This window comes from Peromyscus maniculatus, chromosome 4 (assembly GCF_049852395.1).
Source record: "Peromyscus maniculatus bairdii isolate BWxNUB_F1_BW_parent chromosome 4, HU_Pman_BW_mat_3.1, whole genome shotgun sequence".
Classification (NCBI taxonomy): domain Eukaryota; kingdom Metazoa; phylum Chordata; class Mammalia; order Rodentia; family Cricetidae; genus Peromyscus; species Peromyscus maniculatus.
In genome coordinates, this window is record NC_134855.1 from 11,546,298 (window position 1) to 11,572,729 (window position 26,432).

The following is a 26,432-nucleotide window of genomic DNA, read 5'->3' on the forward strand; positions in this document are numbered from 1 at the left end:
CCTTACCGCTCTCACCATCACCATCAGTCCATCAACACTGCCATCACCATTGCTGGCAGCAGCAGCAGCAGCAGCAGCAGCAGCACTACCTTAATCACCACCATCGTTATCCCCACCAAAAATTTCATCGACACCATGTGCCAGAGATTTGTACTAAGCATGGCACATATCACCGCACCTGCCCTCCCCCATGAGAGACACCTGCACAGGGGCTGTGATCCTGACCATTTCAAGGGCCTATAGGTATGTGCTGTCTCTAGGCTGGGCTCCTGGTCCATCAGGCTTCAGGATGCCCTGCTAGGTTCCTATGTGTCAGAGAACCATGATTCATTCCCCTCAGTTGTTAAAACATTCCAGAAGTCTCTAATGAGACTTAGGGACCACACAGGGAACACTGAAGCCACTTAGCTCACAGGATGTAGCTGGATTTAACTGTTCAGGCTCCTCTGTGGCTGCCCAAGGACTGAGTCACTCCGCACCCTCATGGAGGACGGTGGCACATCGCTAGCTGCCTCTTGGGGCCAAAGACAAACCATGCAGGTTGTAAAAGACTGCTCACCCCCAACCACGACTGTCTTGCCTAAGGAATCAGCCACTGCGTTTCTTAAACCCACACTTTAATTACTCCAAAATTATGTTAAATCCTTGCATAAAAACAGCAACAGCTCTCTCCTGAAGAATTTCACTACAGTTAGTTGGGCTGTCTCTAGACACTTGGTTAAAAAGAAATAGATAAGGTCTTCAAAATAAAGGTAAGGAGGCCATCCTCCGTCAGCCCATCCAGGGGTCAGAGTCTTAGGCGGCGGGGGCAGAAATCTCCCATTTTACAGACAGAAAGGGAAGAAAATACCCTTTGGCTCGGCAATGTAACAGGCTTTACTTCTGGAAAAAAAAAAACCCAAGCCTGATTAAATATTAATAGCCAGTGGTATTAATTAAGGGGGAAGAGTCCATCAAGAGGACCCCAATATGTTTACAGTGTCCCCAGGAAACTGGGAAAATTCACAATCAAGTGTGTAAATGTTCTAAAAAAGGGTCTTGAATATTTTATGAATATTTGTCATAAAACAGAAATAATAACCACTGTGCAGAGCTATTAGAATTAATATTTATGCCGCCCGCCATGAAATATTCATGGGGACAGAGAGGGGGGGCCGTAAGACAAGAATTAATTTACATTGGGCCCGGTTTACCCGCTGGCTTGATGTTTAAAGCCAGTTGACAAGCCTCCCTATGAATCCACCAGTCACTTCCCTGCAGTCTAGGAAGTGGAGGGGGTGGGGACTGGCCCGGGCTGCTGACAGCTCACAGATTGAGTTTCTGACAGCCCTGAAAAAAAACCTAAGTGGCCCCCCACCTTTTTTCCCTTCTTCCATTGCCCAAGGCGCTCTGTTCCGAAACCATTCGTCCCAGCTCCCCTTCCATCTGCTGGAATTAACGAATTAATGAGCGCCGATACACTTTACTGGTGGGGCCCTATGAATGTTTACAGGCGATTAAATTATAATGCAGGGGGCGGCTGTATAATTCATGAACCAATTAAAGGAAGTGTTAGTTGATTTGATGGGATGAGGACGTACAAAATGCATTTAACTAATGGGGAGCCTCGGGCTGCTGAGGCCCGGCTCCCCTCTCAGATTACGCAGCTAATTGCCCGACTTTGCGGGGCTGTCACAGATAGCCATGCATATTTCATTGTTCTCAAATACTTCAATTGTCTGCGTCAGTGTTGTGGCTGTAATGTGGAGAAGCTAGGCCAAACCTGGGTGTCGTTACAGTGTCTGGCCTGGCCTCACCAGAAACCTAGGAACCCAAAGGTCCCCAGCCATTAGGTGATTAAAAGGGCTCAGCACGTGGTCAATCACCTTTTGTTTTACTAGAGACACTCATTCCAGATGCTGACTTCATGACCTTGGGGACCCTTGGGACTTGACCCCCTTTTTGTGCAGGGGAGGTAGGAACCCAGTTCTGCAACACCGTGTTGTTTCTACCCTGTGAGCCCTCCCCAGCCCAGTCCACATCCAAAGTCCAGGGGTTCCCCCCCCCTGCAGAGCAGCCCACCTGGGGAACTTCCCACTCTAAGTGCCTCCTTTAGGCCTGACTTTGTCCATTGGCACAGGGCAGCCACTCGGGGCTTCATTAAATGCAGATCATGGCAAACTTGAACTCAAACTTGAATGTCTGCCACCAGATGCTTGGAAAGCTCAAGAAGGGAAATGGGCAGAAAGCAACTGTACCCATCCCAGGCATGAAAAGACCCTGGCACACTGGGAAGAGGAGGGCTGAGAGGAGGTGAGAAAGGGTTGCAGATCAGGGATGCCCGAGGGAGGGGCTGCCTTCAGACTCCACCCACTCTGAAGTTTCCCAGCTCCCCTCCATATAGACTGACTGGTCCGTCTCCAGAATCCTACTGTCGTCTCTAGGCTTCCAAGCCAATTCTGACTTTCATATGAGAGAATTATAAATGAAAGTGTGCGCGCACGCGCACACACACACACACACACACACACACACACACACACACACACACAGAGAGAGAGAGAGAGAGAGAGAGAGAGAGAGAGAGAGAGAGAGAGACATGCACACAATCATACATGCACATGAACAAACTAAAAGCCTGCGTGATCAACCACCCTGCACTCTGGCTCCTGCATGTACCCATGTGCCCAGCTATGGGGAGGCCTGGACGGTGCCAGCATCTTACCCTGTCACAGACTTATCATCAGTGACATCCTGCTTGAGGGCAAAGCAGCATGATAGTAAGAAGCCATAGTTTACTCACTTACGGCAGGGTGAGGATGATGCTAGAGTTGAGCGGTAGTGGAGCGAATCCCAGGCTTAGTATTTGGACCGACTTGGAATAAACCCCATGTCTTGGGCTTTTGCTAAGTGTGTTTCAATAGAGCCTGCCACCTGGGGCCTGACCCCACCCCTTTTCTCTACCCTTCCCCTCCCTGCACCTCATAGCAGGGGTCAACCTTTGCTCCCCAATCACACTGTGCTGTCAAATTAAGCAACTGGTACTATCTACAAGGACAGTCTTGGCAGCCAGAAGGATGTCTGGTGATGTGCACAGGGCCTCTCCTGGACTAGGTGGCACAAACCCAGTGGCCACAGGTACGAAGAACCCAGACAGCAGCCACTTCAATTACAAACTAAAGCAGCAATGTTAACTTGGTTTTCAACAGCCACTTGGGGCCTCTGCTTAAATGTTACCAGCAATTGGTGGTCAAGCTGGGTTTAACATATTTTGGCTTAAAAATTAAACCAAACTATCATTTACCAGGTACACTGTCTTAGATTTTTTGAAGATGCTACCTATGTCATCCTGTAAGACAAATGGTATTCCCATCGCATAAATGGGGAAACTGAGGCCTGAAAGAGTTCAAACATCTTGACTCAGAACTGCTTCTAAGTATATTAGCTGCACAAGAGCAAAATTATATGATCCTGTAGAATGGTATCCTCAGAGAAGAACAGCCATTGATTAGGATACAGCCTGTTGATGTTCCCTCATAGAAGGAGGGGTGAGGAGGGTCATTAGACCCTCACCTGAGATGCTAGCCACTCTCCTGCCACTCCCCACCCCAGCTATATGTGATCTCAGGAGATGCTAGCAAATACAGTGTGTGGAGGGTGACTGGAGCAGGGGAGTTCCACCTAGTAGTGACAGAGACACCGGCACCATGCTGGGGTGGACTGATGAGGTCACCCATAATCCTGTAAGTAGTCCCTCACTTATACTCTGTAGGCAAACCCAACAAAACTTGTCAGTTTGCCAATCGAAGTTTGAGTGGAATGCTGAGTTTGAGGCTGGCCTAGGTTATAGTGTGAGACTCTCAAAATACAGAAACAAAACCTGAAAAATATTGAAAGCTGTGTGGTGGCACAGATGATAATGGTCTGATTTTGCTTCACAAGGGAAGTAAACCTGGACAGATGTGCAGTGCCCAGGGGATCAGAACAAGTGGGGGTGGGGCGGGATAGGAAAGAGGACAACCAAGAGGCCGCCTACCTTATACAGGCCTATTTGCTGTATTGACAGTGTGACTTTGCTGTTTCTACAGTTAGGAAAAACATTAGCCATAAAATCCTCAGAGAAAGATGTCTGTGGTTGTAATGGGGTGTGGGGAGTGGGAACCATCTGCTGGATAAATGCTCTGCCACTCCGAGCCGCACCCTGAGCCCGAAGAGATTATTCTGTTGTAACACGAATCTCTAAATGGTCTTATTAATAAAAAACCCAGAGCTAGATAATGGGGTGAAAGTTGAAAGATCAGAAAAACAGAACAAGCCACAGCCAACCTCACCTCGCCAACTCCTCAGCCAATCCTGTTTTCACAAATCCTCAGACTGAAAGCCTCTGAGTCCTCACCCCTGTGGGTCTCAGTTGAACTGCTGCTCAGTTCCTGTCTCCTCACGCCTTGTATACCATTCTCCACCCAGCCATGTCACTTCCTGGGATTAAAGGCGTGTGTGCTTCCCAAGCAGAGACATGAGATCTCAAGTGCTGGGATTAAAGGTGTGTGCCACCACTGCCTGACCCTTTTTCCCAGTGTGGCCTTGAACTCACAGAGATCCAGATGGATCTCTGCCTCCCAAGTGATAGGATTAAAGGTCTGTGCCACCACTGTCTGGCTTCTATTTCTAATCTAGTGGCTGGCTCTGTCCTCTGATCCCCAGGCAAGTTTATTAGGGTACACACCATATCACCACATTTTATATTTATTCTCTTAAAATACTTATTTTTAGTTCATGTGTTCATAGTTTAGTTCATTTTGCTTGCATGGATGTATGTGCATTATGTGAGTGCCATGCCCATGGAGGCTAGAAGAGGAGCGATCCCCTGGAACTGGAGTTACAGATGGTGGGGAGCCACTACGCAGGTGCTGGGGACAAAACTCAGGTCAAGAGCAGCCAGTGTTCTACACTGCTGAACCACCTCCCCAGCCCCCAAAGGTAATCTTTTAAAAAGGAAAAGTACCAGTTTTAGATAACAAGACCAGCACACAAGCACACACAGCGGGGTGGGGGGGTGGGGGTGGGGTGGCACACTCTGGACCAGACTCTCTCCTTGCCGTAGAATTGAATGGTCTGGCTTTGCCTTTGCTGAGGACCAAACCTAATGCCTCAAGCATGCTACACGGTGCTTTACCCTCAGAGACAGAACTAAGGCATACAGGGCCCAAGGGACACCTCTGTCTCCTAGAAAACCCCCTGATACGGTGCCAGTGTCCTTCTGCCACAGAAGTAGACAGACAGAGAACAAGGATATACAGCTGCTAGACTCTAAGGACAGACAGAGGCAGGATGGGTCTGAGCCAAGTGCCAGGTGTAAGGGGACTGGTGAGAAAGTGAGGACAGCTCAGTACAGCTCAATGCCTTAAGGATGGGAAATCAACCACTGTTACTCATTCATTCAACAAACACCTCCCCAGTGCCTCCCCAGGGAATCTCCTCAGGCCAGCCATGCTTAGGCTGCTCACCACGGCTGCTTCCATACAGACATCAGACACCATCCTGGAACCTGGAGTGGATCCCATGATTTGGGGGTGATGCCATCCCGGGACAGGTGGTCCTGGGTTGTGTAAGAAAGTAAGATGAGCAAGCCATAGAGAACAAGCCAGTAAACAGTGTTCCTCCATGGCACCGATTTAAGTTCCTGCCTCTCAGTTCCTGCCCTGAATTCCTGCTTTGGTATTCCTTGGTAATAGACTAGAACTGTAAGCCAAATAAACACTTTCCTCCCCAAGGAAAAAACTAAAGGTAAAATAAAATGCAATATGTTTTCACTAGAATTAAGAAAAAGAAAGATTAAAATATACTTTTTCATGGCACCTCCTAAATGGTCGACCTTGTCAAAATGAAGCTGAGTATCTCCTTTCCAGCCACAGGCTGTCAGAAACTCATGGGGAACACAAACTTCGTGCTTTCTAGAAGTGTATGGCCACAGAAGTAGATGCTGATAAAGAGTGGAGGGTTATGTTGTCCAAATCAGTGGTGGGAACAACAAACCAGGTTTTCCCACGGGGCAAGGCATCTTCACCCACAGCAGAGTGCACCTGCTGTAGAGAAAGAGGCATTCCTGTTCCAGACCGAGGAGCACTGGAGAGAGGAAGTGCCCGTCTTTTTGTGGATGCACTGTGGATGGCAACCTGAGTGCTCTCAACTTGGTCATTGCTGGAGGGAGGAGCGGGATACTCCTGGACTGATGTATACTGCTGTGCCTCAGCAGCTGCAGCCCAGGAGAGCCCCAGAATCAGGAGTTTTCAGTCTCTCTAACGATGATGACGTCTGCTGTTGTCAGAAAGCCTTAGAGAAGGAAAGAGACCCTGGACCAAGACTCGGCTGCGTCTTGTTCCTCCCCTGTCCTGCAACACAAATGTCAACATATTGAAGAAACAGCACACTAAGAAAAAATAAGGAGGCTGCCAAATATGCTAAACTTTTGCCCAAAACAATAAAGGAAGCCAAAGAAAAATACCAGGAATAGATTGCCAAGAGATGTAGGCTGTCCTCGCTGAGAGCCACTTCTAAGTCCAGTTAAAAACAGTAACAAAGAAATGATCAGACCAAACCAGGCGGTGTGATGGCACATGCCTTTGGTCCCAGCACTCGGGAGGCAGAGTCAGGCAGATCTCTATGAGTTCGAGGTCAGCCTGGTCTACAGAGCAAGTCCCAGGACAGGCTCCAAAGCTACACAGAGAAATCCTGTCTCAAAAAAAAAAAGAAAGAAAGAAAGAAAGAAAGAGAGAAGGAAAGAAAGAGAGAAAGAAAGAAAGGAAGGAAGGAAGGAAGGAAGGAAGGAAGGAAGGAAGGAAAGAAGAAAGAAAGAAAGAAAGAAAGAAAGAAAGAAAGAAAGAAAGAAAGAAAGAAAAGAAAGAAAGAAAGAAAGAAAGAAAGAAAGAAAGAAAGAAAGAAAGAAAGAAAGAAAGAAAGAAAGAAAGAAAGAAAGAAAGGAAGGAAGAAACGATCAGACCTTGAAAACAAAAAAGATTAAGATGTGTGATGGGGGAGGGGTAGCTCAGTGGTAGAGTGTTTGTCTAGCAGACACAAGGCCCTGGGTTTAATACCCAGGACCACACACACACACAAAATTATGTGTGACAGATTATGGAGAAAGGAACAAGGGGGCTGGACACACAAATTACCTGTAACTAAGGGTTGGGAGGGGGTGGCACACATCTCTTCTTTTGGTAACCTTCCCACAAAGTGCCTGTGTGGTCGCCAGCCTCCATCCTCAGCACTGACTGTGGGAGAGCACATCCCACAGCTGTCTGCATCTCTGGAGTCTTTCCCAGAAGGTGCTGGGCACCACTGTCTCCCATTGGATAAGAATGGGAGCTAGGCCTTGCAGTAACCAGCCAGCTTTCCCAGGTCACATCCCCGGTACAGGCAGGCCACGTGCAGGCCACTTAATGTCCAGTGGGAGTGGTGACCACTGACACTCTCTGGTGAGACAGACACTGCACCTGGTTCTGTGAAGGCAGGATGCAGATGGCAGAGCTGCCCCACACTATGGGTGGGGCAGTTGCTGTTACTGGGGGGTAAAGGGTCTCAGGCTGTTGGCCCCAGTGCAGTGTCTTCGAAGGGGCTTAGCTGTGTTAGCACACCTCCTCTCACTCTCTCTCCAAGCACGTCTGGTCATCATCCACAGTTCCGTTCTGTTATCTTGCCTTTAGACTCACATAGTCCAGGCTGACCTTGAATTCCTGATCCTCTGGTTTCTATCTCCCTGATGCTAAGGCTACAGGTGTGTGTCGCCATGTCAGGCTTTATCAATTTACAAACCTTTAAAATTAAAATTATGCTGTGTGTGTGTGTGTGTGTGTGTGTGTGTGTTGTGTGTTTGTGTGCGCTCGTGAGCCATACCATGTGGTGCAGAGGTCAGCAGATCACTTGTGGACGCCTGTTCTCTCCCCCTACTATGTGTGTCCTGAGGATCAAACTCAAGGGGTCAGACTAAGCGGCAAGGGCCTCCACACCCTGCGCCATCTCACCAGCCCTCAGCATTTATTTTTTAACTAAGATGAAACCCACAGGCTGTAAAACAAGTCACTTTACAGGTGCAAGTTAGTGGCAGCCAGTATGTTCATCATGCCACATGCCCACCCTCTCCACTGCCACAGATGCCCTGCCTTCTGCCTGTGAATCCAGAACATTCCACGTGCATGATGTCCCAGGGTGTGTACTTTTGTAGCATCTCCTTTCATGGGAGAAAGCACGATGTACTTGTGGTCATATTTACTCTGTGGCCTGCTGAATCAACTCTGTGACTGGCTCCAGGAAGCTCAGAAGGAGGGGCCCAAGGCCACCAGGCCAATCAAAAGAAGAATGACCTTCCTACTAGGTCCACCTGATCCAGCTCTGACATTCTTGGTCTTGCTTTGGATGGCCTACTAATAACCCACCCTTGTGTGACAGCCTGGCTCAGGCCAGGTGTCTGTCAGCCAGGTGCCTTTCTGGCCTTCCTGGTCCTCACTTCACACTCCCGGCCACAGGCCTCTCTGCTGGTCCTGGCTCCACACAGGCCAGCTCTTAGCCTAGGGTGTCCCTGTCCTGAGTTACCACAGGGCCACCTCTAGGACTCTGCTGAGATGACACTCTGCCCCTGAGTCCACACTTCTCACTTTGTCTCTTTGGAGACAGGGACACGTGGTTCTTGTTTATTATCTGCCCCTGCAGGGGCAGAATGCACCTTCATTGCCCTGCTTTGTTGTTAGTTCCTGGGACAGGGCCTGCCACAAATGTCCACTAACTAAAGTGTATCAGCTCAAGAATCTCATCTGCAGGATCAGGAGGCAGTGGACAGACCCCAGCCACAGAGGGCTGACACAGAGGGCCAATATCGCTGCAGAAGGCAATCAGAACAGCATCCATGGGGGCTCGGCATGGCATCTGCATCCACCTCTTTTCATTTCCTCCAAGACAGACCTCCTCGGCCTCCCTGTCCCCGAACTATTGACTCGTATTTATCAGAGTTCCCACAGTGCTGAGACAATCAGAGCCTGCATGAGAGTCCCTCGTGGGCTAGGCCTTGCGGCCCCTCCCTGTATCACCTGACCTCTCCTCCTCAGGCTCTGCGCATAGCCTAGACAGGCCTGCTCTCTCTCTCTGCTTCCATAAATACTATTCAGCATGCAATGGACAGAGCTCTGCAGGAGACACAGTCTGAGCTTTCCCAGCACTAATCCTGAGCTGGAGAGACATCTCAGTCAGTAAAACGTTTGTCCTTTTGGAAATCCCACGTTATCACAGTAGGAGCATCAGTAGCAGCTGCCTTCTGACTCCCGCAATCAGAGAACCCCAGGAGCCCCGAACTCCACAGTCATCTGGCCAGTGAGCACCCCCCATCCTCAAGGATTTCCAAGCAGAGGGTTTGTTGTTTTGTGGGACTGATTGGCAGTGGGGTTTTTTGTTTCATTCTGTTTGTTTTTTGGGTTTTTTGTTTTGTTTTCTTTTTCCTCAAATGGACCCCTTTACAGAGGCTGAGAGTTACCTCTGTGCACATTCCCCCCAGTCCCTTTGAGTTCTGATTTCTTTTCTTTTCTTCCCTTTCTGAGGAGACAGAGAAACAACAGCTCAGTCTCATACACAAGATTATCCCCAGGAGGGAACCACTCAGGCTTCAAACTAGCCCAGTGGTTCTCAACCTTCCTAAGGCTGCGACCCTTTAATACAGCTCCTCATGTTGTGGTGACCCCCAACCATAGTTATTTCGTTGCTACTTCATAACTGTAATTTTGCTAATGTTATGAATTGCAATGTAAATACCTGATACTCAGGATATCGATATGCGACCCCCTCGAAAGGGTCTGGACCCACAGGTTGAGAACTGCTGGACTAGGCAGCTTCCAGGGCAGAAGATGAGATCTGCAACCTTCCACGGCACCTAGGGTAGGAGGCTGCAGGGGGGCTCAGCTCACCATAAGCAGGGTGCAGGGCCAGTAGGGGGTCGGGGGAGAAAGGCTTCTGCAGCTTTCCAAACCACCCATTAAGCAATCATGTTGCTCACTTTAAAACTTGCTGTTCATGGTAACCAAATTCTTTGAAACCTTCCCCTGTCTTATGGCTCATAAACCAGTGTCGTCTGGATCAGTGGCCAGGGATCCCCTCTCCAAAGCGTAAGTCAAACCTGAACTTCCCTCTCTCACACACACACACCCCAAGGCCAACAACCCTGCTGACATGATTCCGGTTCTTTCTCAGCTGGCTGTGGTGGTTCACAGCCATGATCCTAGAACTCAGGAAGCCGAGGCTGGAGAATCACAAATTCCAGGCCAGCTCCAATGGACTACACAGCAAGATCCTATTCTTGACAGAATCTTTCTGTTCTTGACATCTTTCTGGCCACATGAGTTGGTGGATGGTCCCCTTACTTCAGAGCTCAAAATGGGCTTTGGTAACTCACCTCCTACCACAGGTGCACATTACGGACCCTGCTTTGCAGAAAAGGAGAGTGAGCCCCCCCCCCCATGTCATGTGGTCAGTATGTGCAAAAACAAGATTGGAACCTGTGCTACACCAAGTCTGCAGGGCTTTCCCCATCCACACAGCAACTCCACCCAATCCCAGAGACCACAGGACAGTGGTTTGGGGCACATTCTCTACCCTGGACAGCTCCTCCCCGACACCATGGTACACATGCGGCCTGCTGAGCTGAAGTCGCCCCTGGCTGCCCTCTGGGCTCAGGCTTTGCAATGCTTCGCCGATGCTGTTGAATGTTGATGCCTTCTGGCAAGCTGCACCTGCCACTAAGTAGCACAAGGCGCAGGGCGATGCCCACACACAGCAGCGCAACCCTCCATGCGTGTGCCTTTCAAATTAACATCCACATACCCATAATATGGCTCACTCAAGATCATTACCAAGCCCACATAGACAACTCCTTGGATTGGTGTCTGGAGAGTTCTGCCTGGCTGATTTTCTCTGTCTCTAACCACTTTAAAACTAACTGCTTCCCCAAGCCACCCCCCAAACACCCAGATCATTATGATCTGAAGTGTTTATTAGCCTCTCTATCATGATCAAGATTTTATGAGCACTCTATTCAAACTGTGAATTAAATACATAATTCCGGACCCATCATGTTCCAGTTCAGTGCTGTGTTTGTCTCTATTATGCCACAGTGGTTGCCGTGGGCACCTGGCAGATGACAACTGAACATGTTTGACCAGGGGCAGCTAAAGTGACTGACATTTCAATCCAGGGCAGCCACAGGGGTTGGGGCCATTAACGGGAAAGATCTCCACAGCGTAGGATGATGGTGGCGGGGCTGGGAGCTAAGGAAGGGCTTCCTCTGGCTCTGCCTCCTCCTACATAGGACTCTTCACTCACCTAGCATGTTTCAGGAGAGAAGGCTGCCCTCTTATAGCTGCGGAAGTGGGATGATGAAGTAAAAAGACTTCCCATTCTTTTGACAGCAGTACCAGCTCTCCAATGGAGACATCGGGGCTCCCCCTGGGGTCTACTGGCTAATCCTGTTCTCCATGGACGACTGCTACAGCTCACTACCGTCCGTGTACACTGCTTCATTCATGCCCTCTGCAGCGGCCCACAGCGTGCACTATTGATCCCACACTGGAGATGAAGAAACTGAGGCTCCATGGTGAAGTAAGCCAGGGAGATGGGGCTGGTTATGTCCTCGACCTTGGCCTTTCCTATCCCTTCTTCTGACAGGCCATGATCTCTCCTCCCCGTGAGCTTCTTGCTCATCCTTGGGGTCCAGCAGCTCCAGAAGTCTGCCCTGCCACCAGCTCACATGCACTGGCCTAGAGAGCTGGTCTGTATGTCCTGGTCACTCAGAAGAGCTCTGATGAGGGCTGCTCTAGAACACAGCACTCGGTCGCTGAACATCTGTTTACTGACATGAATTCAGACTCGGCTGCCTGACTCCAGGATTGTTCTCCAAAAGGATTCACAGTCTTGGCATGTTCAAGACCCCTTATCTGTCCCCCTCCCTCACCCCACAGGACAGCAATAGAAACCGAGTAAAGAGCAGAGCTGACCAGGTTCAAGGGACCCATGCCCACCATGAGTTAGCTCTGCCTTATGCCCATCCCCCACAGATGACTGATGCCCATCAGCTCCCACCTTCTCAAGGTGGCGGTGTACATCTCCACAAACAGAGCCTTTTTTCATGATCCACCCTAGTATTTCCCAGCCAGTCTTGTATTGCTTGGGGCTGGCCATTCAAAGTGCTAAAAGTGAAAATAATAATTGTTAGTAGCTAAATATTCTACATATACATTAAAAAGTAACTACGGGGGCCAGAGAGATGGCTCTGTGGGTAAAGCACCTGCTGCGCAAGCTCGAGGACCTGAGTTCGGGTCCCTGGCAGCCATGTGAAAGCGGCTTACGTAATAACTCCGGTGCTTGGGAGGCAGAGACGGGCAGATCTCTGGAGCTTGCTGGTCAGCCAGTCTGGCTGAAATGGCCAGCTCCAGCTTCAGTGAGATCCTGTCTCAAAACTGAGGTGGATAGGACTACAGAGATGGCTCAGTGGTTAAGATCACTTGCTGCTTGTGCAGAGGACCCAGGTTCAGTTCCCAGCACCCACATAGTGGTTCACAACTATCTCTAACACTCCAGTTCTATGGGATACAACACCCTCTTCTGGCCTCCACAGGCAGTGCACACACATGGGGCACAGACATACATGCAGAAAAACACCCATTAAAATAATTTTAAAAATTTAAAGGTGGAAAGCAATAGAGAAAGATACCCAACCTTGATGTCTGGCCTCCATATATGAACCACAGGGAAGGGTGAGTATGCACACACACACACACACACACACACACACACACACACACACACACACACACACACACAGCAACTGCTGTGGGTGTGCAGGCATTCGAAAAGAAAACACTTAGACACATAGACACATTTAAAACCCATCACTGCTCCTCGGGTACAATTAAGCTTCCTAGAGTCTAAGTTTCATGCTGTCAGACGTTTCTACAGCTGGAGCCTGGGGGTGGGAATTCAACAGAGCTGAAGGAACCACTAACCTGGGCTGCAGACTGCCAGCCCCAGGCCATTGCTCACGCTGCTATTTAAATGTTCCTGAGTCTTGCAGCCTGGTGTCCCTAAACACGCAGGCAGCCTTTGGCTCTTGGACACAGCCATTTCTGGAGCACATGCTACCTTTGGTTGTGTGGTTCTTTGTCCTCACAGCACACCAGGAGCTCTCTGCATGGGGTGGAACCCATGCATGACACAATTTGGTAATTCCACTTCCAGATATTCAGAGGTAGTTTCTGAACACACAGCCACACATACGGGACATTGACTGTAGCACTACTTGCAAAGTGAAAGGAAGAATGCAGTACAAACACTGTCCGACAGGGACCTGGCCAAACTCATTCACAGGACAGAACACTGTGGTACTGCAAAGAAAGGTGCCGGGGGTGGGGGTGGGGGTGGCACACGCCTTTAATCCCAGCACTCGGGAGGCAGAGCCAGGTGGATCTCTGTGAGTTCGAGGCAAGCCTGATCTACAAAGTGAGTTCCAGGAAAGGCGCAAAACTACACAGAGAAACCCTGTCTGGAAAAACAAAACAAAACAAAACAAAAAAAAAAAAGGTGACTGACCTATGGATGCTTTGTGTCAACATAAAGACAAATGTATAGATTAATATTTATGCAGAAGAATTTTCTAGAACACTCTAGAAATTATTAATAGAGGTTACTTCTGGGGAAGAGTAGAGGTCTGGGATGAGAGGAAAACAGTATTTCCCCACTTGAAAATTTGCACAGGCTTGATGTGGTGGCACACTTAGAATCCTAGCACTTGGGAAGTAGAGGCAGGAGGATCAAGGGTACAAGGTCATCTGTATCTATGCTGTAAGTTCAAGACTAGCCTGAGCTAAGTGAAAGCCCTGAATCATCAAACAAAAACAAGAACTGTTACATGTTTATGACTTTCTAAAATTATGTGTGTATGTGTGTGTGTGTGTGTGTGTGTGGTGGAGAGTGCATGTGAGGATGCCATGGTACATGTATAGCAGTCAGTGGATAAGTTGTGAAAGTCAGTTCTTTTACCATGCAGGTCCCAGAGATTGAACGCAGGTCATCAGGCTTGGTGGCAAGCAGCTTTACCTGTTGAATCACTTTGCCGGTCCTGGGAAGGTTAATTGTGATTGTCAACCTAATAGGGTTTAGAATCATCATGGAGCTGGGCGATGGTGGCACACGCCTTTAATCACAGCACTCGGGAGGCAGAGGCAGGCAGATCTTTGTGAGTTTGAGGCCAGCCTGGTCTACAGCGCAAGATCCAGGAAAGGCACAAAGCTACACAGAGAAACCCTGTCTCAGAAAAAACAAAAGAAAACAAAACAAACAAAAAGAATCACCATGGAAACAAACCTCAGGATGCATCTTTTGTGTGTAAAGAGGCTTATTTGAACAGAAAGCCCTTTCCTAATTGTGGGTGGCACCATTCCATGGAGTCCTTGAGTGACTAGGAACAAGAAAGTGAGCCAAATGCCAGCATTCATCTCTCTCCGCTTCCTGAGTGTGGGTACAATGTGACCAGCTGCCTCAGGCTCCTGCTGCTGTCTCTTCAAACTACATGAGCCAAAATCACCATTCCTCCCTGAAACTGCTTTTCCAGCTATTTTGCCACAGCAGAAGAAAAGTAATGAATACCCCCACCTTTTGCCCAGATAGCAGTTCTCAGATTGTGAGACGGACTGGCCTCTTCTCTGAAGCCTGTTTTAGGATGTCTGCTCTATTCCGAGATCACAATCCATCGCCCCTTTGTTCTAACAACTCTATACTCCTTTTTCTTTCCAATTTAGGTTTATGAATGACTTGGGAAGACATCCACTCTGTACAGATTCTGTCTAATTCAGCTTTTACCCATATGGATACCCAACTGTTCTGGCCTCATTCATTGGGAAACTCATCTTTTCACACTGGTCTGTGCTTCTCACTCTGTCCACATCAAGGATACTCACGGGTGTGAGCTGCTTCTGGGCTCTGTACTCCATCACGGTGGCTAGAGAGTTTATTCTAGTGCTGGCACTACTGTCTCAAATCAGCCTTGGTGCTTGTAGGGCAAACCCTCCCACCTTGCCTTTCTTCTGGAATGTTCTCGACGCTTTGCTTTTCTACATAAACCACAGAATGAGCTCAAAAAACTTCTACTACCCATCCCCAGGGTTTCACTCCACAGCCCTGGCTGGCTTGGAACTCAGAGACTCACCTGCTCTACCTCCTAAGTGAGGATTAAAGGTGTGCAACATAGCATCCAGAATCTTAGACTATTCATTGTTGTGTGCATATGGTATGGGGGCACACGTGTGGAGGTCAGGGCACAACTTTGTGGAGTCAGTTCTCTCCTTCCCCCTTTGCATGGGTTCTGGGGACTGAAATAAAGTCATCAAGCTGCAGGGTAAGTACTCACTGAGCCATCTCACCAGCCCTCCCCATTCAAACAGTATCTTTGCAGTAAATGGAGAAGTCCATAAGATACCCTGGGTCTCATGTATAGAAGGCTATCCTCCAACTCTGTATATAGCTTAGGGTGACCTTGAACTCCTGATCCTCCTGCCCCCACTTCCAAGTGATTAGGACTACAGGCATGCAGCTTCACACTCAATTTCATGCAGCACTGGGGATTGAACCTGGCTTCATGAGTAGGCAAGCTCTCTACCAACTGAGCCACATCCTCAGCCCTGTCATAGACTCTCTGGGGTTTTCTGAATGTAAACAAATATAGTTCTACAGACAGGGGCTTCTGGTTCTTGTATTCCATATCATCTACTCTTCTTATTGATGCTTCACTATTTAGTAGTGTATCATAGAAATGGTAGAAATGGAAACCATCTCAAACTTGATTTTAAAACACGTGCTTTGAACATTTCCCCAATGAGGGCTGTTTGGTATATGTGGTGCTTTGAATGAAAATGGTCCCCAAAGGCTCATAGAGGGTGGCATTATTGGAGGTGTGGCCTTGTTGGAAGAAGTGTGTCACTGGGGGCATGCTTCGAGGTTTCAGATGCTCAAGCCAGGACCAGTGCACCCTCTCTCTTCCTGCTGTCTGCTGATCTGGATGCAAAACTCTCAGCTACCTCTCCAGCACCATGTCTGCCTGCACGCCGCCATGCTTCCCAACATGATGACAATGGACCAAACCTCTGAACTGTAAGCCAGCCCCAATTAAATGTTCTCCTTTATAAGAGTTGCAGAGGTCATGGTGTCTCTTCACAGCAATACAGAGACAGTACAGTTTGGGAAAATATTCTAAAGCAGGTTAAGAATTCCTTTCCATTTATAGCCAGTGATGTTTTGCATTTAATATTATCAAATGTTTTATTTCCATCTTTTAAGTAGCCATGCGTTTTTTCCTTTAACTTATTATTCTGGTAAATCCATCTGTCTGTCTGCCTTGCCTGTCCTCTCCTATGGCCCTGCCTGGCCTTGAACCCATCCTCCTCCTCCCTCAGCCTCCTGAGAAGGGAACACAGGGATGTACTGTGACAGACTTAACTATGGTGAGTTCAAGTCTAACTTTTCTGATGCCTGAACTGCCCTTGAATGTCTTTTTATGTGATTGGATTGAATTGGCTAATATTTTGTTCAGGAGCTGTCGAGTCTATTTATGAATCACATTGAATTTCAGTGTCTTGTATCTTTTCTACCATATCTTACCCTTGGGTTTTACAGTAAGTTTCTATTAATCTTGCTAAATGCATTGTGGTATGTTTCTTCAGTCTCTATCTTCTAGAAAGAGTTTATTCATGGAAAGATGTCTGATACTGTAGATGTCTTAGTATATTTCCCTTATAAAAATTATATGGGCTTGGTGTTTGGGGGAGAGGAAATTTGTGTTTAATTTATTCTGTAGTTATAAGTAGAGGTTGCTCATGGTACAAAGCACCTCAAGGGCCTAAGTTCAATCCCCAGTTTCGATTTTCTATATCTTTTTATGTGAATATTTGTAAGATATTTTTCCTAAAAATATGTCCTTTTTGCTAATGTTTCCAAATTGACTGTGCTAAGTTATCGGTAACCTTTTCCTTATCATTTTAATCACTTCTATAAGAATTGTGTAACGATTTCTATTGTATTATAAACTTGTTTATCCTTTTATTTTCCTACTGACCAATCTGGCTAGAAATTTCCCAACCTTATTAATTCTGTCGAAGAGCCGACCTCTGGCCTCTGGGAGCCGGGACTTTTCTCTGCTCATCCCTGCACTTTCTTTTGTTTGTTAGTTTGTTTTTCGAGACAGGGCTTCTCTGTGTAATGGTTCTGGCTGTCCTGGAACTCACTCTGTAGACCAGGCTGGCCTCAAGCTCACAGAGATACCCCTGCATCTGCCTCCTGAGTGTTGGGATTAAAGGCATGCGCCACCGCCACCGCCACCACCACCTGGCTTATTGCAATTTCTTGATGGTCTTTGGATTTATTGCTTTCCTACCTTAACTTAGAAGTTTAAAATCACTAATTTTCAATTGTTCCTTTAAGGTTTCTTTTTCAGCGAATACTTAGCCTTTCAACTAAAGATTTATTTCTTCTTAGGAAAATTCTTTCTAAGAAGCCTAAATCAAATGCAAATATAACAATGGTGGCTACATCAACATCTATTATGCGAAAAAGCTAAAAACAACTGAGCCCTCTGCCAACAGTGGGCATTCGGATGCCCTGTAAACATGTGTGACAGTGTAAGACTTCCTGGTGCCTAGGGGGTTTTATAGGCTCCAGGTACAGATGGTGTTACAATAGTTTGTAGATGAGGGATCGAGCTGGATGGACCACAAGTACCAGTGACTCTATTTGTTGTGTTGTTTTTGTTCTTTTTGTTTTTTTTTTTTGAGACAGGGTTTCTCTGTGTAGCTTTGCGTCTTTCCTGGATCTCATTTTGTAGACCAGGCTGGCCTCGAACTCACAGAGATCCTCCTGGCTCTGCCTCCCAAGTGCTGGGATTAAAGGCGTGCGCCACCACTGCCCGGCTCAGTGACTCTATTTGTTAAAAGCTACAGTCTTACAGCTCACCAGGAAGCCACTGGGTCTTTGCCCATCCATCTGCTTTGGTTGGTTTTCATTACTCATTCACCAAACAGTGACCAGGACAGATTCCCTAAGGCCAGGGGCCAGAGGCCAGACGAGCTGAGGGAAGAAGGACAGTGGAAGGTGGAAATCCATGGTGGCCAACCTCCTGGGAGGAGGCATCAAAATCGCAATACAGCAGGGCCCTGCTTGCTGCTCCCTGGCCCATACTTTCGAGCTCCCGGCCCCTGCAAGTCTTTAGGAATCTTGAAACTTTGTTTTAGGATCTCTCAAGATTATTCACCCTGTGAACATCTCGCTGACAAACATGAGCAGCCAGGCTGACATAGTTGGTGCTGACTCCACACACAGGGAAATGGGCTGGGCAGCAGATCGGCCCTCTGGGGAAGCTCCCTGGGCAGGGACCACAGGTGGCGCCGGATCCCCAGCCTGGCTCACACAGAAGCACAGTAAACAAACGTCAGGGAACAGCCAGGGGGGCCCAGCAAGAGTGGGAACACTTTTCCAGAATAATTCCTGCAGGCACCCATGAGCTTGCCTCTAGCCTGGCAGGGGCTGTGCCCGAGAACCAGCAGCAAGCCCCCCCCCCCACCCTATTCCTCGTTTTCCAAGAAGCCTAGCCTTGCACTGACTGCCGCATGCCGTTCCAGCCTGTAACCAGATCGCTGTTAATTAATAAAGCTGTCAGCAGACAGTCCTCTCTGGTCATTAGGAGCCTTTCAGAAACACAATCCTGCCGTCATCACCCACCCGACCCTCCGCTTATGGTGCAATTAACTTAATGCTATGCAAATGAGAGGCTCTTCTCATCATTAGCTTATAGCTAATCGCATAATTGGGCCTTCAATGGGGTAATTAGACACGATCTCCTCCATTAGTCTTACAAGGCTAATTATTGTTGAGGGAGGGAGGGCGGCCCTCCCAGAGCTTCCTGCCCAGTGCCACATCTGGCACAAAGCTAAAACAACCAATGGAGAATCCACCAGGTAAAATGAAATCCAGTCCACCCAAGATCCACAGCCGTAACCCACCCTACGGCTGGGCAGGGAAGCAAACAAGGACTGGGGAAGGCCTGGTGGGCAGCTCTGCCCCTCACGTGGAGAATATGACATTTAACAGCAAAGGCAAAACAACTCAGACCACTGGCAGGCTCCCAGCTGGGGAAGAGGCTCGCCCCAAATCCGCAACAGTAGTAGCACTGGGGGACTGGCCTAGTCCCTCTGAGTCTCCATCTCTTCCTCAGTGCCATGGGGAGGGTGAACCAGCTGCTGCCTGGGCACTTCTGGGTGTGGCTTTTCTGACCTGAGTCATGGAAGGAGAAAAGCCAGCCCAGTGCCCTGGGCTTGCAGTGACAAAGTAGCGGGAATGGGCAGGGAGGCCGGAAGGTGGCCCGGGCCCTGTTTGTGACCTAGGACAGGCAGGACGGCCAGTTCCCCTGACTGAGTCAGGTTATCATCAGATAACTGCCCACCCCAAGCTCTGACCCGGCAAACGTGCCAGGGAACGTACAGGGTCTCCACCAAGATTGGCAGGGGGTTGGGTCAAGAACAGTAATAGGGCCCATGATTACCAGTCACCTCACAAATACTGAAGGGCCAAGGCCACTAAAGCCAGAGCTTAGTTTCTAGAACATGGCAGCCCTAGAAACAGGCACCACACGAGCCAGTGAGGTGAGTCATCTTAGGGCCTCCTCTCTGAGGCCAGCAAGGCTAAGTTGGGGGAGGCTCCCTACATTCCGATGAGTCTGATAGGGTAGATAGCTAAGGGCATAGAGCAAAAGCCTTGCAGGAAGCTCTCAATAAAACCTCCAAAGCAACCCTGATGGATGTACCAAGGGCCTCTCAGAAAGAGCTAAGCTCGGAAATGCTGAGGAAAGCTGGATGATTGCAGGGTGGGGGTCGGGGAGGGGGAATCTCCATCTATTTAGAACATTCTGACCAAAATTCCCTCAAGGCTCTCAGCCTTCTACTGCTCCATATGAACATCTAGGGCCACTGTCCAGCCATGTCATGTTTGGAACCACCGAAGAAATGAACATGGCTGGCGTTCACTTCTAGACCCCAGGAATGACTGCCCTGAGCATGGGTGAGCCAGGAGATTAAACTGCTCCAGCTCTAGACTTACACAGATCCTTCCTGGGTGTTCTGTGTGCTGAGCTGTGCCCCCTGAGATTGGTATGACCCAGCTCCAGCCCCCAGAACCTCAGAGGGCAACTGTATTTAGAGACAGAGCTTTGCTGTGGTGGTGAAGACACACAAGATAACCCAGGGCTGAGTCCAACATGCTCGGAGTGCTCCTGTAAGAAGAGGGAACCCAGACCTGCAGAGACACCGGGGCCACACACACACAGGTGGGTGATCATGTGAGGACGAAGGCCAAGTCGAAAGCCAAGGAGAGAGGCCTTGGGAGGAGCCATGTCTGCCATGTCAGCCAAGCTGGCTAGGAACTCTAAGCAATCCTCTTGCCTCTGAGCCCTTAGTGTTGAGGTTACAGGTATGTAATATCACAGGCCAACTTGAGCTATCCTGTTAAAAACACAGGGGCTTGGAATGTAGCTCAGTGGTAGAGACTTCGAATGTATAAGCCCTAGCACTCACAAACACAATGAGACATAAAGGGCACAGTCCTCCCCTCCCCCACTCCCCCTGCGAGTCTCTGTCTAACGTCACAAAGGCCTTCCCTGGCCACCTTCAATCCAACACACTTCCTTCCTCTTCCTTCTAACCATCTGCCTTCCCATCTCCACAGAACCTGGCGTGTCTTGCCAGAATGTCAGCACATGATGGCAAAGCAAAGTGGGCTTTGTTCCCTTTGGTGTGCTGAGGACTCAAGAGGGGCTGACCTAGCAAACATTCCACAGACGTAACCACTGACCTGCCATACCAAGAACAACTCATGTCGTTCTGGGCCTATGTGGAGCGAGAACAGGCATCAGACAGGCTTCCTCTAGGAGGCGCTGTTTGAGCTAGGCCTTTAGAAAGACAGAATTTGTGTGAAAACCCACAGGGCTCTGAAAGGAGAAATACCATGTTTAGGAAACAGGAAGTGGGCAGGTGAGCGGAGGCGTGTGGACAGGACAAAAAGGGAGTAGGGGCTGGGAAGAGGTAGCTTGAGCTCTCTTGCCTGGCACAACGTTGGCATGTGGCCCTGTCCCTGTTTCTAGAATATACTCCCCAAAGGCAGGGGCCTAGGAGGGAAGCAGAGGTGCCACACTGGAGCCTGGAGTGGGTGGCTCTGACTCACCCGTCCACGCAGGGGCATCTGGAATCTCACCAGGGACAGCGGTGTCCGGAGCTTCACAATCTCATAAAGAAAGTGAAGCTGCACTTGTATTTGTGGAAGACTTTCCTTAAAAGTTTTTGATATGAAATGGTTTAGCTGATATTTAGGAAGGACGGCCTCCCACAACCCACCATGTGCTGCTGCGTCTGGCTGGGGTCCTGGCTTTCCCGCCGGAGGCTGGGTTCAGCAGTTCAGCACTTTATTTAATACCGCTGAGGAAGCTGGAAATTGAAGTCCACACTGATGTCTCCTGAGTCTCCTCCGAGTGAAGAAAAGCAAACACCATTTCCCCAAGTCAGCTGCTATTGCCAGGTGCTTGCCCGTCTCCAGGAAATGAATTTAACTTAACGGTTGAGCGTCGTGTCTGTCTCAAATGGGGGCATCTCCATCATGGCGCCACTCAAATGCCAACTACCCTGGGCTCCATTCTGTGAAAGGTCACCTGTCACTCTCCACCTGAGGCAGGAGATTGCTTTAATCTGATTTCTGCCTTGCAGAAGGCATGTTTATCTTCTCAGATGTCTTACTCACTGCTAGCTAGGGCCAACCTGGTTCTGGTTGGATGCAATGCACTGGGCCTCTAATCTAACGAGAGCCTGGACTCCATAGGGGGAAGGAATTGAGATGGCTTTACCAGAGAAGACAGTGGGTCTTGAAGGGCCCTAGAGAGAATGAAGTTGGGCAGAGGGGTAATTCATGGCCATGAAACTTAGCAGGCACTGACCCAGCAAGTCCAGAAGGTCAGTTCTTTCTCTCCAAATGGCACATGTACTTGGAATATTGTACCAACTGTTCTCCTTGCTATGACCAAACTCCTGGCAGGAAATAACTTAAGGGAGGCTTGTTTATTTAGGCTCACAGTCTGAGGATAGAGTCCATCTTGGTGGGGAAGCCATGGAAGCAGGGTCATGATGCAGCTGGTCACATCGCAGCCAGAGTCAGGAAGCAGAGAGTGATGGACACTGGTTCTCAGCTCGCTTCCATATTCATATTCAGTCTGGGTCGCTCACTCGTGGGATGGGGCTGTTGGCTTTCAGGTGGCTCCTCCCACCCTGGTAAAGCCTTTCTGGATAAACTGTCTGCCATTCTGAATCTAGTCAAGATGATGATTAACCATGATGACATGCTAAGAGTAGGGGACAAAAAGAACCTTTCCTTGGTCCCCTGGGAGCACAGGAAAGTGGGGTTGGGACTACAGGCAGGTCTGGACACCTCTGGACAACACTTAGATAAATGAGAACACTGGATTTCAGTGCATACCTCTGGACTTCGTACCTGTTGTGTTTTGGGTTCCAGGACTCAAACTCAGGTCATCAGGGTTGGCAGCAAGTGCTTTTACACACTGAGCCATCTCACTGGCCCAGTTCTTAGCTCACAAAATCATGTTTAAAGAAATATTACTTAACTACCTCATAAGCCAGTCTGAGTCTGCAGGGACTCTTCCTTAAGACCTGCTGATTCCCCAGAGTGCCGGCCATCTATCCTAGGCTCACCTGCTGTTTACCACCCTGAGGCACCATGTGGTGCCCTTCCCAAGTCCCAGCATCCTCAAGGGGCCCACAGAACTATGGCTATGGCCACCTTGGTCTTGCTGACTCTGAGACTCACATATTTTAACACTCTGTGAAATCCTCATGGCTGCAGGCAGAGGCCAAAGGTAGCAGACATTTCTGATGTCACTGCTGCCAAAGCAATTGCTCTTGTGCTCTCGGAGACAGACAACAGACCCAGTAACAGACTGTCATCAAGTAAGTTTAACCCGGGAAAAAAGTGGTGCAACCTCCTCCGTTTGCTCAGAGTTCTCGTCCCCAGACTTTTTCTTACACAAACATTGGAAATAAGCGGTAAAATGTCAACAGTCTCTTGGCAGGAAAATAATGAGAACATTCTCATTGTCCACTCCATTTTTTATTTACCGAAAGATTAAAATGCTACAACTCCAGGGCTGTGGGCTGATGACCCCTCACTGCCATAACTGGTCACTACCTTGGGCTTGAGACCAAGGGTGGGTGTACCTCTGTCCTCAGACCCACTCATCTCCTTGGGCAGCCTGCCCTCTGCCTCAGCCCTCTCAGAGCTCAGGCACTCAGGCATCTTGTTCCAGGCCCCCACCCCCACCCCGGAAGTGGCTTACAAGTGGAGCCCTTAGCTTTGCTACAGTGAAGCCTGCCACCTGCTGAGGGCCACCTTCAGGTCAGCCAACGGGCTCTCTCCAGTACAGTAGGCATTACGAGCACCTTTGTCGCTGGGCCAGTAGCCCAAGAAGATGTCTGTGCTGGGGACAGTGCATGGGAAACAGCCCGGGACCCACATGGCATGGCGGAGAGATATGGAAGGGTTACCATGCTGCAGGATGCGGAGATGAGAGGATTGGGGTGCTGAGTAAGCTTTAATTTCACAAGGTCAAGGGTCCAACGCCAACACAGGCCATCCAGGACAGTATACTATACTACAAAAGCACCCCCCCACACACACACACACTTTGGTTTTTGGTTTGTTAAGACAGGGTTTCTCTGTGTAGCCCTGGCTGTCCTGGAACTCACTCTGTAGACCAGGTTGGCCTCGAACTCAAAGATCTGCCTACCCCTGCCTCCCTGAATGCTGGGATTAAAGGTGTGTGCCATCTCACCTGGCTCTCAAAGGGCTGTCCTGGGGCTGAAGAGAGAGCTCAGTATTGCTCTTCCAGAGGACCTGAGTTCAATTTCCAGAGCCCATGTCAGGTGGCTGAGCTACCTATAACTACATCTGCAGGGGATCCAACACCTTCAGCCTCCACAGGCACTCACAGACAAGACACACATTCATACAGACACACACACATACATATGACTAAAAATAAACACATTTAAAATTTTCCTGGTTCCCCATCACAGGTGGTTTGTGAAAGCCCCACCCCAACCTTGACCTTGTGAAATTGTGGCCTTGACCTTGTGGCCTTTACCAAAGCCTTCTATGCCATCAGAAGCCTGGAGTTACTTAAATTACTTATTTAAATTACCCAGTATACAGCCATCCCGTGAACTCTAGCTAACACACATGCCTGTACTCATGAACTCTGAAAGCTGCAGCTGGGCATGACCCCTACCTGGCCCACCTGGCGGCTCCCTCTCACTCACTGTAAGTGATAAAGCCTGGCTTGCATTTATCTGCATGTCACTGTCATGTCTACAACTCAGGCATGTCTCACTTTTTACATTGCAACATGGCGATTTTATCTACGAAGATCACACTTATGAACTGTGTAATCAACGCTACACAGAGAGACCCTGTCTCGAAAGAAAAAAAAAAAAGAACTGTGTAATCAAAGTCACACAGGACAAATGGACACACACACACACACACACACACACACACACACGTACACACACACACACACACACGTACACACACACACACACACACACACACACACACACACACACACGGTAAGTTTGTGATTTTTGCATTGGATTGAATGCATAGCTGACTTGGACTTGGCCTCATGTGTCTCATGGGCCACAGGCTGGACACATCTGGGCCCTAAAGGATCTTTACTCTTCTGTGACTACAGGAGTGGGAGAGGGAATGCACTTTTTTTTACAGGTGGATACCAGTGTCAGTATGATCTCAGAGGCTCCTTGATGTCTTAAAGGGGGGCACATTGACTCTTTTCACCCTTGACCCCACAGGATTAGCTGAAACAACGGTCACTTCCTCCAAAGCCAGTGTGTGTGTGTGTGTGTGAAAGAGAGAGAGAGGAGAGAGAGAGAGAGAGACAGAGAGAGAGAGAGAGAGAGAGAGAGAGAGAGAGAGAGAGAGAGAGGGAGAGGGAGAGGGAGAGGGAGAGGGAGAGGGAGAGGGAGAGGGAGAGGGAGAGGGAGAGAGAGGTCTTATTCTGCAGTCCAGGCTTGCCTTTAATTCATGGCAATCCCCCTGCCTCAGCTTCCCAAGTGCTAGAATTACAGGCATGAGGTACTACACCAGTTCAAAGCCATCCACTGGAAAGCTAAGGCCTGCAGCCCAGAGTGACACCTCCCGAGAGGAGCCAAAGAAGCAGCTGGTCCTGGCTATGCTTCTGCTTGTGGGAAACAGATCTGTCTGCAGTCTCCATGGCAGACAGATCTGCTTAGGCGATGGGGTTTGCAGCTCACACGTCCTCAAGAAAGGAAATCTACCCCAAGCCAGAGGCATTCCAGTCCAGACAGTGATAAGTATTCCAGCCCATGTCTGCCAGACTCTGTGACGACAGCAGCAAGCCAGGGTCACCCGGGTTCTATTAGCTCAATTAATGAGGAGTAAGATAAGGCTAACACCCCGCTGGTCGGGCAGCTCAGGCGGAGAGCTTCGGTAATGGAGTTATTAACCTCTGCCAGCCGCTGAGTTCTGCTGCGGAGCCCAACTCCATTTCTTCATTCAGGCCTTCATTAATGGGCTGTTTATTATCTCTAATCCACGTAAGGATCAGCTGCAGAGATGTGAGAGCTTCCTGGAAGGACCAAGTGATAATGAGAGGATAGAGAGGGAGGGAGGGAGGGAGGGAGGGAGAGAGAGAGAGAGAGAGAGAGAGAGAGAGAGAGAGAGAGAGAGAGAACAAGAGAGCGCATGTGCTTTGCACAGCAATCCTACTTTGCATTTTAATTTTTCTTTGCTCCTACTGCTGCCCTCTTAAGAATGATAACATCCTTACTTTGCAACAATTAGAAGAGGCCCAGGCTTCTTCCCAGGGCTTCACTATGCTGTTCTCTAAAGGAACTTGTCTCACGGAATGAAAAGCAACAACCTTTGAAATAAAATCAAGACAGCTTGGGCATATGAACTACATGCCAATTCAGTCTGGACTTCACAGTGTAGCAGAATATTCCATGATTTAAACTTTAACAGAGTTAGCTGTGTGGGCAATTCACACCAGTCATCCCAGCACTTGGGAGACAGAGGCAGGAGGATCAGGAATTTAAGGCCACCCTTGGTTACACAGGTAGTTTAAGACTAGCCTAGACTACAGGAGACCCTGTCTCAAATAATTAATAATTAATAATAGTAAAGACAGTGAGCTGTTTGTACGAGTGTTGCATCATGGGTGGTCATCTTTAGCATGAAATGATCCAGCCATTTCCACTTCTACTGAGCTGGGACTAAACAGTGCATGG

General features: G+C 48.8%; 1 protein-coding gene across 3 annotated transcripts in view; it reads right to left on the reverse strand.

Moving 5' to 3' along the window:
* Ak8 (adenylate kinase 8) overlaps positions 1-26,432 on the reverse strand; it is a 130,925-nt gene that overhangs the window by 21,101 nt on the left and 83,392 nt on the right. The window contains exon 12 of one of the 3 annotated variants that reach the window (XM_076569123.1): positions 11,338-12,200. The exons of the other annotated variants lie outside the window; for them this stretch is intronic. Within the exon in view, the coding sequence (XP_076425238.1) occupies positions 12,098-12,200 (103 nt within the window). The 3' untranslated portion in view covers positions 11,338-12,097. Of the gene's footprint in view, positions 1-11,337; positions 12,201-26,432 lie in introns of those variants that run through there. 3 annotated transcript variants of the gene reach the window in all.